Genomic DNA, 18,425 nt, shown 5'->3' on the forward strand with positions numbered 1-18,425 from the left:
TAAAAAATAAATTACCGATTCCTAATGTTTCAAGTTAAAGTTATTAAAGAAGTTTGCTTTATCCAATTAAGTCTGATTTATTGCATGCCCTTTGCACCTTATGCAATTTCCTGCCAGATTGTGTTTTCATGTTATCGCTCACCTTTAAATAAGCAACTCTCAGCTCAAAATGTTGTTGATGGATTATAAAACTTCCTACATGCACCTTGCGTTTTTCACCTGCATAAGATGTGCGGTGATCAGGTAGTTTTATGGTGTCATTTGTTGGCCTGTACAAAGCCTATAGTACATTAAATCTTCACTTTCCAGTGTCTGAAGCTTCTGTTTGTGTAGAAACATGAGGCATGCATCATATCACTGCACAGGCTATTACGTGACCTCTATCTATAGTCTAAGAACTGTCACTCCCTGTGAGAGCTAAATAGTAATTAGATGTGACACAGACACAAACAGGCATGTGAGAGGGTCATCTGTGCCCATGCATGTGAGGGTACCTCTCTTGCAGGCCGTGCTCTTCAATGCCCAGGGCCAGGCAGAGACTGCGCTCATGTGAATAATCTAACATTAAGGCAGTTCCCCGACTTTCACTGTGCTTTTTTCCTCTGAAAAATTAATTTGTCCCATGTCACAACACACTGTAACTTGTATGTTTGCATTAGGAGCGTACCTCTGTTATCTCACTCCTAGTAACAGAATGGGAGCACCTAGCATGGACCTCATGTGTGCTCTCACTTCTTCCTTCCTATACCTCATGACCAGACCATAGATCTCCATAACGCAGGTTCAGATACGGTCGCTATTGGAAACTGACTGCTAGGACAGGAGCCAAAGTACCGACCCCCTCCCTACAGGAGGACTTGTCACCTTATTAGGTTCCACGCTTAATGACTAGTTGCTTGTAGCTTGTTCCTTTACTTGGTTACCCATAGCAACTACATTCTACTTCCTGTTTTTGCCGAGTTAACCCTTTTGTAGTAGTGTTATAGACCCAAGCTCTTTGAAAGATGCCACAACCAACATGCACCCCTTTGAGTAACTACAGACCAGGCTCATAATGGTTAATATAACTTTACTGAACATGATACAGTATACAGTTTAATATGAACAACATCCTGTCCCTAATCCTAAGGAAAACAATGTAGTGGTCCAGGCTTACCTTCATGAGGCGAGAGTCTATTATGACATTTCCATGGCTTGGATATCCTCTGCAATTCCTGGTTCCTTCAGCAGCTCCACAAAAAGCCTGCAACACTTACCCACCAATACATGCATTCTTGTTCCTTCTCCAGCAGCCTCAAATTGTAGCTTTTTATAGCACAGGTTGGCTTGCTAGGACAAAAAGCCTGGAAAATTAGCTAAAACACTTAATCCCTTACCCAGTCTAAACCGGCTGCTGACTAACTAAACTGTACTCACTTTTCAACCTACCTACAGGCAGAGCAATTAACAGGGAGATCACCATATGGAAAGAGATGTGTTTCATTAACCACTTCCCGACCGACCGCTGCCTTTTTACTGCGGCAGGGTTGCTTTCCTGCGCAAACCAAGGTAGATCTACTACAGTCGCGATGCACGGGTCAGGTGGCTCCAATTGCCCTCTGACATCCGCGATCACTCCCCGCTGACAGAGAAGAATGGTCACAAACATAAACACAGCTGACCATTCTTCTCCCTGCAATGATCATGGTGCCCCTGTGATCCTTCTATATCACATGCCTCTATGGTCATTTCAGAAGCCACGCCCCCCCCCACAGTTAGAATCACTCCCCTAGGCTCACATTTAATCCCTTGATCACCCACAGGGTTAACCCCTTCCCTGCCAATGGCATTATTACAGTAACAGTGCATATTTTTAGCACTAATTACTAATTACCAAAAATATGTAGCAGAAAACAAATTGCCCTAAAATTTTAAAACATTTTGATTTTTTAATTTTTTTTTGAGAATGTCATGTAGCAGAATGTGAAAAATATTGTTTTTTTTTTTTTTTTTTCACAATTGTCGCTCTTTTTTTGTATATAGCGCAAAAAATAAAAATCAAACAGGTGATCAAATACCACCAAAAGAAAGCTCTATTTATGGGGAAAAAAAGGACATCAACTTTATTTGGGTACAGCGTCACACGACTGCACAATTGTCCATTAATTGTCCATCGGCACACAGTGCCGAATTGCAAAATAGGGCCTGGTCATTAGGGGGCAAATCCTTCCGGTCTTAAAGTGGTTAAATTATCACTCCCACATTTTTATTTCAACAGAAGATTTGGCATGGCTTGGAACAAGAAGTCCCGGAGCAAGATGATGCCTGTCCCCTTAGCAATTAGGGACAAGCTAGGTGAATGAATAAATGGACATACTGTAGGGGGATCAATCAGGGCCGAACAAAACCCGACCCCCCCCCCCCCCCGCACCAGATTCGCACCAGAACTCCTGAACATGGAAAAAGTTTGGAACTGAACACTGGTAAAGTCCCCATTTTGAAGGATTACTGCATATGCAAGTTATTGGCCAATAAAAGGGTATAGGGCCCAGGTACTGCCCTTGGGGACATGTATCAATGCAAACATTTTTTTAAAAAGGAACAGGGATTTTAATAATGCTTAAAGTGAAATAATACAAATGAAAATTCCCTTGAAATTTAGCTTCCACACACCTCCTGAACAATTCCAGGCCACATGCCCTCAACATTGTGCTCTGCCCTCCCCCCCCCCACCCACCCACCCAAAGCACCTTGTCCCAATGTTGATGGGGACAAGGGCCTCTTCCTGACAACCCTGGGCTGTAGTTGTAGGGGTCTAAGGACAGGGGGCTTATTGGAAACTGGAAGCCCCCTTTAACAAAAACAATGTCCCCCCGATGTAGATCCATCAATAATCACAATGCCCGCCGTGCTGCCGGCCCCGAAAAAAAAGGAAAAAAAAAGCTTTGCCCACAACGAAGGCTACTGCCGTTTGCTTGCTCCGCCATGTGACAGTTCCAGACCCAGCATGCACTAGTCGGTGACTTCACATAGGGACGGTGCCACCAGGTGACGTCACCAGGTGGCTCTGCCCCTTATTTACTTAAGAACTGTCAGACAGCAGAGCAGGCAGTCGATGGGGAGCCTTCATCATTTTAAATGGACTGTAGTGCGTTTCTGCAAACTGAAAAACGCACTAAAAAACGCATAGCTGTGAACCTAGGGTAAAGGTATTTCATTAATTACAAGCATTCAGAAATCTGCCCCATGTGTTTGATTCCTTTTGGTCAGATTTATAGCTTCATGCTGTGGTAATGTGTGGTAAAACACGTGTGTAATCGTGTTTTTGCAGCAAAATTTGCTATACTGCATATAGTACTTTTAGGTATTCTGCTATATATACTGTACTCAATGTCTGTTTGGAAAGGCTTTAACTATGTGCTTTATCTGCTTAGCTGGATGCAGCAATTGTTTGCTACGTTTTTATTTTCTAAATCTGGCAAATCGCTGTGCAGCCAATTGCTTTGCCTCAGCTAAAAAACAGCATTTACTTCTGAGACACGTCTAGCAGCAGTTGGTGAATGTCAGCCTAAAAGGAGGGCAGTGGTTGTGAGCACAGTGTAGATAATATGTTACCAACGTGGCATCTCCCCCAAATACAAAAGGCCGGAGTGGGAGAGAAGGTTGTTCCACCTGCAGTGATGAGCAGTTCTGCACCAGAAACCCACAGGCGCTGTGGCCAAAAAGTTTATTTATTTCAGTAATTCAATTTAAAAAGTGAAACTCATATATTTTATATAGATGCCTTACACACAGAGTGATATTTTTCAAGTATTTATTTATTTTTATTTTGATGATTATGACTTACAGCTAGCAAAAACCCAAAATTCAGTATCTCAGAAAATTAGAATATTAATAAAGGATTTTTAAAACAGAAATGTTGGCTTACTGAAAAGTATGTCCATGTCCAGTATAGTATGCACTTAATACTTGGTTGGGGCTCCTTTGGCAGGAATTAATGCATCAATGCGGCGTGGCATGGAGGCGATCAGCCTGTGGCACTTCTGAGGTGGTATGGAAGCCCAGGTTTCTTTGATAGTGGCTTTCAGCTCATCTGCATTGTTGGGTCTGGTGTCTCTAATCTTCCTCTTGAAAATACCCCACAAATTCTCTATGGGGTTAGGTCAGACGAGTTTGCTGGCCAATCAAGCACAGTGATACTTTGATCATTAACCACTTGAAGACCACCCGCTGCCGATATACTGTGGCAGGCTGGCTCGGCTGCGCGGATTGCCGTACCTGTACAGCGGTCGCGTGTGGAGGTGTCCCCCAGCTGTCCCCGTGATGTTCAGATTTGGTTCAGAACTGATCAGTCATCAGGTCCAGGCCAATTATTTTTGGCCTGGACCTGTTGATCGGTTCTGGCCAATTACAGAACATCCTGTGCCTGTGTAATGTAAACACAGGCACAGGATATGATGCAATCTCCTCTCCTGGAGTCCTTTTCGGGTCCAGCGTGAGAAGAGTTAACATCAACTGTGAGTACAGAAGCAGCACACTGACACCAGTACACATAGACACACATTTAACCCCCTGATCACCTCTAATTAACCCTTTCACTCCCTGTCACAGTGTCACTATATACAATATACAGATAAACTTTACTGATCACTGTATTAGTTTCACTTGTGACTTCAGATAGTGTGAGAGACAGTTAGTGGTAGTCCCAAATAGGGTTAGGGTCCCTGCCATATATCCCCTAATAAAGATTTAACCCCCTGATCACCCCCGTTAACCCTTTCACTCCATGTCACAGTGTACAATATATACAGTATACAGATAATTTACTGATCACTGTATTAGTGTCACTTGTGACTTCCATTAGTGTGAGAGACAGTTAGTGGTAGTTAGAGGCAGTCCCAGATAGGTTTAGGGTACCCGCCATATATCCCCTAATAAAGATTTAACACCCTGATCACCCTCAGTTTACCCCTTCATTGCCTTGTGTCACTATTATAGTGTACAGACCTTTTTGCTGATCAATGTATTAGTGTCACAGGTGACATCAGTTAGCGTTAACGTTAGCGTCAATTCAGGACAGCGTCAGATTGCCCGCCACATATTTATTAATACATTTTAACCCTTTGATTGCCAGTGACACACACACTAAACACCTCCATTACTAGTATAGTGTCTCAAGAGATCAATATCTTTGATCAGAACTATACTAGTGTCCCCAATAGTTTAGTGTTCCCAAAATGCAGCATTAGCAGGATCAGCCCCAACACCTGCCAGCACCTGCATTTAGCATTCAGGCCTGATCTCTGCTAACACTAGCAGTTACATTTTTTGGTAAAGGTTCAAACAGTCCTTGACAACCAGGTGCTTTTTTACCTGTCAGTCACACTAGGTACCTATAAATTTATTGGCCAAAACGTCCAAACAGAAGTACACTAGTGAAGTGGCCTACACCATGCTGAGCATGACAGGTGAGAGCGATGGGGAAGCCTCACTGTCAGAATCAGGCTCAGTATTCAAACCTGTAGATAGCAGCAGCACTTTGACAGATAGCTCTGACGATGGAATAGTGGTCCCTTCTAAGGTTAGGCATACCTGACCCTATTCTTCTGTTGCTGAGGTGCAACAAAAGCAGGGTTCTCGCATGCAGCAGAGTTACCGGTACTAGTGCCCCTCAACCTTGTGGTGAACTGGTGCAACCTGGTGAACTGGCAAGCACATCCTGGTCATAGTCAAACCAGCACTGCTGTAGCACTTGGTGCAGTTCAAGCTGGTGCAGTGGCTTGTACAAGTAGTGTCCTGCAGCCAGCAATAATTCAAAGACAGGCCCGTAGAGCCCATAGTGTCCTTTCTGATGCGCTTACAAATCCTGATTGGGAGCCCAATGCTTCTGCAATGCCTGTACTTCCCCCATTCACTGGCCAACCCTGAATTCAGATAGAAACAGCCAATTTTACTTTCCTTGCTTTTTATGAGCTGTTTTTCACAGAAGATCTTCAAAGATCAAATCCAAATTTGACCCTTGCCAGAGAAATTGCATGGAAACCCTATCACGGTTTCCGAATTTAAAACTTTTATAGGCCTATCCCTCATCATGGGCATTACTAAAAAGAGTAAGTTGCGGTCATAATGGTCCAATTACCCAATTCACCATATGCCCGTGTTCTCTGTTGCCATGGCCAGGACTAGATACGAGCAAATCTTGCGGTTCATGCAATTTAGTTACAACGAAATCTGTCGTCCTCAGGGTGACCCTGTATATGACCCGCTCCACAAAATTCAGCCCCTCGTAAACCACTTCAACCAGAAGTTTGCAGCCTTGTATATGCCCCAACAAGCTGTCTGCGTTGATGAATCACTGAATACATTTTCTGGCTGCCTTGCTTTCAAACAGTTTTTCCCCAGGAAATGTGCCAGACATGGGGGCAAGATATATACGCTCTGTGACAGGGCAACAGACTATACATGTAGTTTCTGGGTTTACAAGGAAAAATATAGCAATGTGGAGCCCCCCAACTGCCCAGACTACATGGGGAGCAGTGGCAAGATTGTTTGGGACTTCGTGTCACCCACATTCGGAAAGGGGTACTATTTATACGTGGACAACTTCTATACAAGTTTGCCACTTTTTAGATACCTTTTTGATTTGGATGGAATTGGCGCATGTGGCAACGTGTGACCTAATTACCCGGGCTTTCCCCAACGGCTTGTAGATTCCTGACTTAGATGGGGGTAAAGAGCCTGCTTGAAGTCTGATAAGTTGCTTGCAGTGAAGTGGAGGGACACACAGAATGTTTTCGTTTTGTCTTCCATTCACGCAGATACGACAGTCCAAATTGCAACAGTGGCTGGTGTTGTTGAGAAACCCCTCTGTGTCTACGAATACAGCCATAACATGGGAGGGATGGACTTCAACGACCAGATGATGGCACCATACTTAGTTACTGTAAGGCCAGACACTGATACAAAAAAGTGTCTGTATACTTATTTCAATTGGCTCTGCTGAACGCTTATGTGCTATACAAAGCGTCAGGAAGAAGTGGATGCTTCCTAAAATTCCAGGAAGAGATCATCACAGCCCTTCTGTATCCTGGAGGTGCTGTAGTGCAAGTTCACTATCCAGATGCAGTGAGCCGGCTGCATGAGAGGCATTTTCCGGATATCCTCCCTAGTACCTTATCCAAAGAGCACCCCAAAGAACATTTTGTGTCTGTAGAAAACACAGATTTAGGCGTGATACCCGCTATTTTTGTCCCTCCTGTCCTTGCCAACCTGGTCTCTGCATCGGGGACTGTTTCTGTCGCTACCACACACTACTAGAGTATTAGTATGGGGTACAGCACAGCATGTCTAGGGCACACTTTTTCACACAGTGTCTCAAAAGATGTTGCCTATCGCATTTTAAGAGACCCTAGCCTGGAACAGTATTTTTACAGTTACAAAAAAAGTGTAAAAAAAATTATTTAAAAAAATTAAATAAAGTTTTATTGAGGTAATTTTCTGTTCTTACTCAACTTTTCTACTCTTTCTACCTTTACTGTACTTATAATATACTGTTATACTGTAATATTTTTTTGTGACTGTGTTTTATTGTTAACCATTGTTTGCTTTGCAGGTACGCCCATCAGCTGCAGCCCTGATTTGTTTATTCTAACAGCAACAGTGTTTGCTCTCACCATATACGTAATCGATGATTGTAGCGCTGTAGGAGGGGATTTCATCACCGCAGGTAAAAAAAGAGCATATGTGGCAAAGCATAGGGGATGGGGACACAGAAGGCAGATCTCCCCTATGCTTCACCATATATTTTTTAACACTTTTCTTGGCCAGGATTTCTTCTTCCACATCGATCGATGCGAATTGAGGAATCTGCTGTGTTCTTTTTTTTACCTTCACCCCGCTGCCTTCCATGGTTTTCTCAGGCTCTCCTGTCCCACCGTATAACCCAAGACTGCAGCCGGTGGTTCCGTCAGCTGACCATAGAGCTGATTAGAGACCAGAATGGCTCCAATTATCTCTATGGCCTAAGATACCAGAAGATACGAGCATTTCATGACTTTGGTTTCGCCAGATAAAAACAGCGCCATTGGGAAATTGGGAAAGCATCTTATCACACCAATCTTGGTGTGTTCAGATGCTTTAAGGGCAGAGGAGAGATCTAGAGTCCAATAGACCCCAATTTTTTTTAAAAAGAGTACCTGTCAGTGACTGTCACTACCTTTTGCTATCATAGGGGATATTTAAACTCCCAGTGATAACAATAAAAATGTCAAAATAAAACAAAAAAGCAAAATAAATAAAAAATAAAAAATTCAAGCACCCCTGTCCCTCCGCATTTGCGCACAAAGGCGAACGCAAACATCAGTCTGGTATCATATGTAAACAGCAATTGCGCCATGCATGTGAGGTATTGCTGAAAACGTCAGAGCGAGGGCAGTAATTCTTGCAGTAGACCTCCGCTGTAAATATGAAGTGATAACCCGTAAAGGCTTTTAAAAATGTATGTAGTTTGTTGCCCGGGCATGTGCAATTTTAAAGCATGTCATGTTTGGTATCTATGTACTCGGCACAGTGGCGTAGCGTGGGGGGTGCTGGGGGGGCCAGCCGCACCAGGCGCAAAATCTGGGGGGGCGCATCCCACGGCGTGCCAGTGTCACTGTCCCCCGGCTGGCCCGACGTGCTCATGCAGCACCTTTGCCAACATGTCAACGTGCATGCGCCATTTTTAAATCTAAGGTGCCTCACGAACAGGTAAGTGAACTCCTTCACAATAGGACAGAGGGTGATGTAGGGGGTCAGTGTGGAGGGGTCAGTGTAGGTGTCAGTGTGGGGGGGGTCAGTGTAGGTGTCAGTGTGGGGGGGGCGGGGTCAGTGTAGGGGGGTCAGTGTAGGTGTTAGTGTGGGGGGGGTCAGTGTAGGAGGGGTCAGTGTAGGGGGGTCAGTGTAGGTGTCACTGTGGGGGGGTCAGTGTGGGGGGGTCAGTGTAGGATCGGTCAGTGTAGGAGGGGTCAGTGTAAGGGGGTCAGTGTAGGAGGGCTCAGTGTAGGTGTCAATGAAGGGGGGTCAGTGTAGGGGGGGTCAGTGTAGGTGTCAGTTTAGGAGGGGTCAGCGTAGGGGGGTCAGTGTAGGGGGGTCAGTGTAGGAGGGGCCAGTGTAGGTGTCAGTGAAGGGTTCAGTGTAGGCGTCACTGAAGGGGTCAGTGTAGGTGTCAGTAAAGGGGGGTCAGTGTAGGTGTCAGTGTAGGGGGGTCAGTGTAGATGTCAGTGTAGGGGGGGTCAGTGTAGGAGGGGTCAGTGTAGGGGGGTCAGTGTAGGAGGGGTCAGTGTAGGAGGGGTCAGTGAAGGGATCAGTGTAGGTGTCAATGAAGGGGGGTCAGTGAAGAGGGGTCAGTGAAGGGGGGTCAGTGTAGGGGGTCAGAGTAGGTGTCACTGTTGGGGGGGTCAGTGTAGGTGTCAGTGAAGGGGTCAGTGTAGGTGTCAATGTGGGGGGGGGGTCAGTGTAGGGGGTCAGTGTAGGTGTCAATGTAGGGGGTCAGTGTAAGGGTTCAGTGAAGGGGGGTAAGTGTAGGTGTCAGTGTAGGGAGGTCAATGTGGGGGGTCAATGTAGGTGTCAATGTGGGGGGGGTTAGTGTAGGTGTCAGTGAAGGGGTCAATGTACGGGGGTCAGTGTAGGGGGTCAATGTAGGGGGGTCAATGTAGGGGGGTCATTGTAGGAGTCAATGTGTAGGGGGGGTTAGTGAAGGGGTCAGTGTAGGTGTCAGTGTAGGGGGGTCAGTGTAGAGGGGAGTCAGTGTAGGGGGGTCAGTGTAGAGGTCAGTGAAGGTGTCGGTGTAGGGGTCGGTGTAGGTGTCAGTGAAGGGGGGTCAGGGAAGGAGGGGCAGGGAAGGCAGGTCACTGTAGGGGGGCCAGTGTATGTGTCACTGTAGGTGTCAGTGAAGGGGTCAGTGTAGGTGTCAATTAAGGGGTCAGTGTAGGGGGGGTCAGTTTAGGGGGGGTCGGTGAAGGTGTCAGGTAGGTCAGTGTAGGAATCAGGAATGTCAATGTAGGGGTCAGTGTAGTAATAAGGTAGGTCAGTGGAGTGGTCAGGTAGGTCTGTGTAGTGGTCAGGTAGGTTTGTGTAATTAGCCAATCAAGCCAGAGCACTTGCACCTTCCAATTGTGAAGAATCACTTTCACTAAGGACATTATTCTTAGTCACCGTTTAATATTGGACTGTCTTTCATTGCTGAAATCTTAATACAATAACGCATATTGCTGATTGCAAAATTATTTATTGTTTGATATTTTTATCTGGATTTTTTTATGTCACAGTCACTTATGCACAAAGGACTATAATGTGAGCACAAAATCACTTTTCACTTCTCATTGCTCTTTTATTGTGGATTTTATATATTTATATGTCATATATTAAGTCATTTATGCACTTTATAACACAAGTCAATCAAATATTGGGAATCTTCACATACATAATTTAATTCAATTTATTTTAAAGATTGGCATCTAAAGATGCTATCAAACTTGTTATCCAGTTAGCAAGCGCTGTATTTGGCCTTTTCTAAAGACCATTCTTTTAACACAGGTTTGTGTAATTGTCAGTATAGTAATTAGGTAGGTCAGTGTAGTGATCAGGTCAATGTAGTGGTCAGGTAGGTCTGTGTAGTGGTGAGGTAGGTCAGTGTAGGTGTCAGTATAGTAATCAGGTAGGTTAGTGTAGGAATCAGGTAGGTCTCTGTAGTGGTCAGATAGGTCTCTGTAGGTGTCAGTATAGTGATCAGGTAGGTTAGAGCAGTTAGATCTGTATAGTGGTCAGTGTAATTATCAGGTAGGTTTGTATAGTGGTCAGGTAGGTCAGTGTAGGTGTCAGTATAGAAATTAGGTAGGTCAGTGTAGTGATCAGGTTGGTTAGTGCAGGAATAAGGTAGGTCAGTATAGGAATAAGATAGGTCAGTGTAGGTGTCTGTGTAGTGGTCAGGTAGGTTTGTGTAGTGGTCAGGTAGGTCTGTGTAGGTGTCAGTATAGTAATCAGGTAGGTCAGTGTAGGAATAAGGTAGGTCTGTGTAGTGGTCAGCTAGGTGAGTGTAGGAATAAGGTAGGTCTGTGTAGTGGTCAGCTAGGTCAGTGTAGGAATAAGGTAGGTCTGTGTAGTGGTCAGCTAGGTCAGTGTAGGAATAAGGAAGGTCTGTGTAGTGGTCATATAGGTCAGTGTAGGAATAAGGTAGGTCTGTGTAGTAGTCAGCTAGGTCAGTGTAGGTGTCAGTGTAGTGGTCTGTGTAGTGGTCTAGTAGATTTGTGTAGGGGGCGCAAATTACTAACCTTGCCCCGGGCAAGCTGACAACCCATGCTACGCCACTGACTCGGCATAAGATCATTTTACATTTTACCAAACAAATGGGCAATATATAGTGTATTTGTGTATTCAATTTTAAAAAAAGTGTTTTTTTTTTCCCAAGTCTCTGCGCAAATATCGTGTGACAAAAAAAATCGCAACACCCACCATTTTGTTCTGTAGGGCCTCTGCTTTAAAAAAAATATATATATAATGTTTAGGGGTTCAAAGTAATTTTATAGTAAAAAAAAAAAAAAAATCATTTTTTCATGTAAACAAAAAAGTGTCAGAAAAGGCTTGGTCTTCAAGTGGTTAGAAGAGTAGGTGATGTGTAGCATACGCTTCTAATATTGGACATAAAATGCCAGGACAGTTCAAACACCCCCAAACTACCCCTTTTTAGAAAGTAGACACCCCAAGCTATTTGCTAAGAGTCATGTTGAGTCCATGGAATATTTTATAATTCGTCATACGTTTTCGGGAAAATACAATTTTTTTTTTACAGAAAGTTGCCACTAAATGATATATTGCTCATGCATGCCATGGGTATATGTGGAATGACACCCCAAAATACATTCTGCTGCTTCTCCTGAGTACAGGGATACCACGTGTAAAACTTTTTGGGAGCCTAACTGTGTACGGGAACCCCCGAAAACCAACCACCGCCTTCAGGTTTTCTAAGGGCATAAATGCTTATTTTACTTCCTCACTACTTATCACAGTTTCCGAGGCCCTGAAATGTCATGATAGCACCATGGAATATTTTATATTTTGTCTCATGTATCAAGAAAATGCCAAAAATGTTTTTTTTTTTTACACAAAGGTATTAATTAAATTATATATTGCTCAAACATGACATGGCTATATGTTAAATGACAAAATACATTCTGCTGCTTCTCCTTAATATGGGTATACTGCATATGTGATACTTTTTTGGCAGTCTAGCCGTGTACAGGACCCCGAAAAACAATCACTGCCTTCAGGCTTTCTAAGGGCCTAAATTATTGATTTCATTCCTCGTTACCTATCACAGTTTCAGAGGCCTTGAAATGCCAAGATAGCACAACCCCCCCCCCCTCCCCCAAATGACCCCTTTTCGGAAAGTAGACACCCCAAGGTATTTGCTAAGAGGCATGGTGAGTATTTTTCAGCTCTCATTTGTTTTGAACAATGAAGAAAGGAAAATTTTTTTTTCTTCTTTCAATTTTAAAAACTTTGTAACAAAAAGCGAGATCTGCGAAATATTCAAAATGCCTCTCAGCAAAAAGCTTAGGGTGTCTACTTTCCAAAAAGGGGTAATTTGCGATAGGGAGTGAGGAGTGACATCAACAATTTATGCCCTTAGAAAGCCTGAAGCCGGTGATTGGTTTTTCGGGGTCCTGTACACAGCTAGACTGCCAAAAAGTCTCACACATGGGGTATCCCCATACTCAGGAGAAGGAGCAGAATGTATTTTGGGGTAAAATTCCACGTATACCGAAAGAAATTAAAAGCTGCGTAAATTCCAGTATATACACCATAGTTTGTAGACGCTATAACTTTTGTGCAAGCCAATAAATATATAGAGATGTACCGAACGGTTCGCCGGCGAACGGTTCCCGGCGAACTTCGAACGTTCGCGTTCGCCGCTGCGGGCGAACATATGCGATGTTCGGTCCGCCTCCTATACATCATCATTGAGGCAAACTTTGACCCTGAACATCACAGTCAGCAGACACATTCCAGGCCAATCAGCATACCTCCCTCCCACCTCCTATAAATAAGCAAGGGCAGCATGCATCTTAGATCATTTCTGTGTTACTGAGAGCAGGGAAAGTGCTGGTGCTGCTGCTGCTGTTATAGCTGGGGACAGTTCCCGGTCTTGTTAGCCAGTGTTCTTGGTACACTCCTGCTGTAAGGACAGCACCCCAAAAAGCCCTTCCTAGGGCTGGTATTTGAGTTTTTTTTTGGATATATATATATATATATATATATATATATCTATTGTCCCCAAAGGCCCTTTTGAGGGCTGGTATTTGTGTATTTTTTTTTGTTCTGTGATATATATATATATATATATATATGTATATATATATTGTCCCCAAAAGCCCCTTTGAGGGCTGGTATTTGAGTATTTTTTTAATATATATATATATATGTAGCATGTCCAGAACCAGAAAAAAAGATCATATAGGTGTAAAAGGGGTTCCCACCATCCCTGCTCTACTGAAAAATTATCTTTTTTTTCTGGTTCTGGACATGCTACAGAGCTGAAACTTCACAGGTACACTTTTTAGACCCCCTAGACACTAAATCACACAAAAAAGTTCTTAAAAATTGTCATTTTTGATAGAGAGCCAATTATTGGAAAACTTAAAAAAAAAAAAAAAAAAAAAAAAAACTTAAAAAAAAAAATTCTTTGGATTTATTGTATAATTGGCTCTCTATCAAAAAATTACAATTTTTAAGAACTTTTTTTTGTGTGATCCCTCTCCGGCATGCCACAGTCCAGGTGTTTGTCCCCTTGAAACAACTTTTCCATTACTATTGTGGCCAGAAAGAGTCCCTGTGGGTTTTAAAATTCGCCTGCCTATTAAAGTCTATGGCGATTCGCAATGTTCGCCGGTTTGCGAACATTCGCCGATGTTCGCGTTCGCCGTTCGCGAACACCGAATTTTATGTTCGCGACATCACTATAAATATACGCTCATTGAGATTTTTTTTATCAAAGACATATAGCTAAATACATTTTGGCCTAAATGTATGACAAAAATTTAGTTTATTGGATATTTTTAATAAGAAAAAGAAGAAAATGTCTTTTTTTTTAAATGTCAGTCTTTTTCCGTTTATATCGGAAAAAAAAAAAAAACCGCTGAGGTGATCAAATACCACCAAAAGAAAGCTCTATTTGTGAGAAAAAAGTACATAAACTTCATGTAGGTACAGCATTGCATGACCCTGTAATTGTCAGTTAAAGTCATGCAGTGCCAAATTGGCTGTACTGCAGGCTGCCCTTTCCAGATATATGTATGGATGTGGATGGCACCCGGCAGACTTGCAGTTGACAGGGAGCAGCAAAAGGGCATTGGGATAACTTCTGGTGTAGTAGCGACTGAGAGCTCCGGGCGGCTACCTGCTGCTTCAATGTCTGCAGATGGATGTGCGGACAGCCACGGAGAGTGTATTAATCCTAATGCCCTAGCCAGTACTTCCAGGCATTTATTATGACTACAAACCAGAAGCTCATATCCTTGAGGTATGAGATTCCCCAGAGACCAGCCATTAACATTAGGGTGAGGGTCAGGTAGGTATACTATCCTAAAAAAAAAAAAAAAAGTCGGGCAGTATGGATGGTAAAACTCCACAACCTTTAATACCAGCACCACTCCCCAAAGAAAAAGAAGCAACTTGTTCCTCTTTGGCTCTGAAGAAAACCTCTATACATTCAAGGTGCTGCCAGGAGGGGCATACCAAAGGCAATCAAAATAAGGACCATCCTGGGAAGTATGGTGATTGTGGTTAGCTGACAGGCCCGCCAAGATGCCATGCCAAGTTGCATATCAGATGGCAGTAAACAAAAAGGCAGATGTTTTGGTGCTGTTCAAACTGACTAGGTGGATCTCTAGTCACTAACGCTTAGGTACTAAGCTAATTAGACAGCTAAGTTTGTTTAAAGGGTACCTCTACCTCAAAAGCAGCAGGCCAAGGAGCTTTCATCAGATTGGCCAGATGTGTCTTGCCATGCTAGCAGGGGATGCAAGATCCCTTCTGTAAAGCCCAGATTTACTTTAGAGGTAGTTGGCTAAGGAATCTTCTTCAGACTAGCCAGAAATGCCAGTCTGCCAGCGGATGATGCAATATCCTTTGCAGAGGCATGGGAACAGCAATATGGCTTAACTCACTGACTGCATATGCCTCTTTCTAAAGTGAATCGACTGCTATTCAAGATGGAATCAGTGATGTCTAGATTTGGGACTAATCCCTTAGGCTAGTCACCTAGGCCCAGAACAAAGAGTTGGTGACAAGGCCTGAGAAGAGCTATAGAAGAGATTGAAAGATGCATAATCGTCTTTGGTTGCCTAAATCCAAGTCTGCTTCTCGCTAGGAGCAGCAAAATTCCTTTCATTCAAATTTTCCCAATAGGTGTTATTGCAGGAATTATCGCTAATTTGGGCAGAGGAGGCTCAGGATTGGTGGGGCCTGTGCAGTAAGGAAGTCCATTGGAATTTTCTTTCCACTCCTCCAACTCCTATAATTCCCACTATGGTTCTTTAAAGCTTTAAGCAAATGTTACCAAATCTTGTTCCAACAGTGAGCCATAGATCCAGTGTTCTTAGTCGAAAAAGAGATTTAGGCAGAAAATGGAACGAAGAATCAAAATCCAAAGTTTCATATGGAGTTATCGAGAACAATCACTGAAACCTTTAGATAAAGCAGCTGTAGTTTTCTCTAGTGTGTACATACACTTTTCGGTACATCCATGCTTCTGAGAGTTTTACTTCAGGTCCATTCATCATCCTTTGGCCTTTCCACATACTCAAGACATTTTTCCAGAACATTGCTTTCAGTAGCGGCCATCTTGTGGAAGCAAGGGCAGTATGTTCCATAGCTGGATAACAGCCTGCAGGTGGCTCAACATCCTTCAGATCCTGGCAAATTCTGATTCAGGCTCAGTTCAAATTTTGACGGATCATCAACTGGGGAAAGCCAATTCATCTCATTATAATAATGACATTTTGGACACTCAGGAGAATATTGTAGAGTTGCCCTCACAGAAGGTGATAATATTAGATTCTCACTTGGGGCAAGTCCTAGCTCTATCCCATCTGTTCATATCTCATGGTCTCAAATGATTGAGAAGTAGCCTGCAGTAATCCATGCAGTTGGTTGGACTCACTGGAAGATTGAGAACATTATAATCTGACCTTCTAAGGTAATGGAAGATTTGCTTCCTATTCCAGAGAAGATGACCCCGCATATGAGACAAGTCCCATTGGTGGTGGCTAAAGATAGGTAATCCTTTCAGCTATCATCATCTTCCTGGCATATCAATCATGTCAATCTATTTACTTTCTTGGCATTCACCTCAGTGACCTCCTAGCTCAAGGTCAATGACATATGCCAATGGAGGATGAAGCGGCTAACATCAGGGGTGCAGTAATTTCCATGAGTTAAAGTCATTTGGGCAACACAGCCAAGGAGGCCTCAGTAATGCTCCAAACAGATGGTAATGGTAATCTGCTATCTTCATGTCAAGAAGGAATAAAATGTTATTAAACTTTTGTCAAAGGTATCTCCCATTCAGGTTTGCCAACAGTAGAACCTGTCTCATATCATTGTTCTTTGTGTTCTGGCTTCCCAGAACTCCCTGTCAGACACTGTAAGATACAAAGTCTTGGATGTCAAGAGTGTGTCCCTAGACCAACAAGCAGTTCAATGAATCTCAACCTGACAGTAACCTCTATGGTCATGAATGGAAGTTATTCCTGCAAGAAGGAGCTTCCCAGAAGTTGAAGCAGTGGATCTACTAACATCCAGTTGGGTCAGCAGGTTAGCCTATATAGCCACCAGACCCAGTGGCCTCCAAGCTCCTCATTAGGATCCATAGTCATCCAGCTGTGATGAGGGCAATGAAGTCCTGGTGGCCTTGCAGGCCGCTGTGTTCTCAAGTACAGTCTTTGGCCCAAGAACCTCCAATTACACGGTGGGGCCAAGTATATCAATATTCAGCCAAGTTAGATCTAGCAGCTGGGAGACCAAGTATGGAAGGCTCATATAGGGGTCTCACCTTTCAGTATTTGAAACACTGTGGAAGCCAGAGCACCTGCTAAAAATCTTCAGGTATACTAGAACATAGGAAACCTAACAGAATTTAGGGATGGAATCCTCTGCTCCCAACTGTAAAGATTAAGATGTCTGCAAGTAAGCCGAGATAAGGGATTAAGTGGTAGTCAAGTCTTGGTCTGGTCCTCACTTCCTGAGATCCAAGGGCCGCCCCACATCTTGGTAAACCAATTCTGACAGGCCTGTAAAGATTGTTCTTTCCCATTAGACCTCCTACATTCTTCTGAACAAGACTTCCTTAATATTTTCAGTGACACTAAAGCAATATTTCCTAAGGCTAGTACGTCTGGGAGCAGGATTTCAGATATCCAAGCGTCAAGCGGTAAACTACCTTATTGCTACCATTATCCAACAAAACAGCTCTAGTTTCTTCTTCTCCTCCAGCATCATACAAAGGTCTGCATCCTTGCATCTGGAACAGGACATCACCCTTCCAGCATGTCCAAACTGAAATGTCTAAGTCACCACAAGCTTGGGTAATGGACTCGATGTGGAGTGACCCTTCTCTAGAAGGTCAAACAGTGGCCTCTTCAGGCCTGGAGGTATCAGAAGAAGACTTTCACTGACCATTAGGACGATGGCCTCATCTCGGGTCAAAGTAGCCTAGGGGGCTTTTAGGGCAAAGATGAATGCCAGTGCAGAGGGTGCACTTAGGGTGCTGTTAATTTTGCACTATTGTTGCCTAAACACGCATTGCGGTAATGCATGCTAAAATCTGCATTTTCCCACACCTTACCACATTGCTCAAATGTGAATAGGCTCTCAATACGTTTTTCTATAAATACACAACCTCACTAAATCAATTTTTACATCTGTCTGGACATCAGCTTTATGCTGTGCGATAGATGATACACACAGAATTGCTATTGTTTGCAGACAAACTGAACTAGAAAAACCTTCATTTGATAGAAGGGTCCCAATTAAGTACAGTGACAGTAAATGTCTCTAAAATGACACAGTTTAAACAATTTGCATCTAGATGATAATTTTGTTGACTTCAGCTGACAGCCATTTGATGGGATATTCATGTATCTTTGTAAATTATTTTGACAGTTATTACATGCTTTCACATAACTGATCAAAGAAACACACTACCAGTCTCAATTAGTAAGGCTGTGCAAAGTGAAGTGACCTACAGCAGGCAGATCTAACTTCTGATAGTTCATATCTTTCTAGATATCCAGTTACAAGAAGTCTCACATGCATCTCCCCTTCCAAGGCTGGACTTTGATAGGTTGTGCTTTCTCTGGGTGACACATCTACTTATTCCACACCAATGGCAGAATACCAATCTTTCAATA

The 18,425-nt window shown here is 43.3% G+C and overlaps 1 protein-coding gene across 1 annotated transcript in view; it reads right to left on the reverse strand.

Annotated features, from left to right (window-relative positions):
* Positions 1–1,176: 1,176 nt before the first annotated feature.
* LOC309544656 (uncharacterized protein) overlaps positions 1,177–18,425 on the reverse strand; it is a gene marked incomplete at both ends in the record, with an annotated part of 64,593 nt that continues 47,344 nt past the window's right edge. The window contains one exon of the mRNA XM_082243567.1: positions 1,177–1,329. Coding sequence (XP_082099693.1) covers positions 1,177–1,329 — 153 coding nt within the window. The remainder of the gene's footprint in view (positions 1,330–18,425) is intronic.

Source organism: Pelophylax lessonae (genome assembly GCF_965119305.1).
Source record: "Pelophylax lessonae genome assembly, chromosome: 1".
NCBI classification, from domain to species: Eukaryota; Metazoa; Chordata; class Amphibia; order Anura; family Ranidae; genus Pelophylax; species Pelophylax lessonae.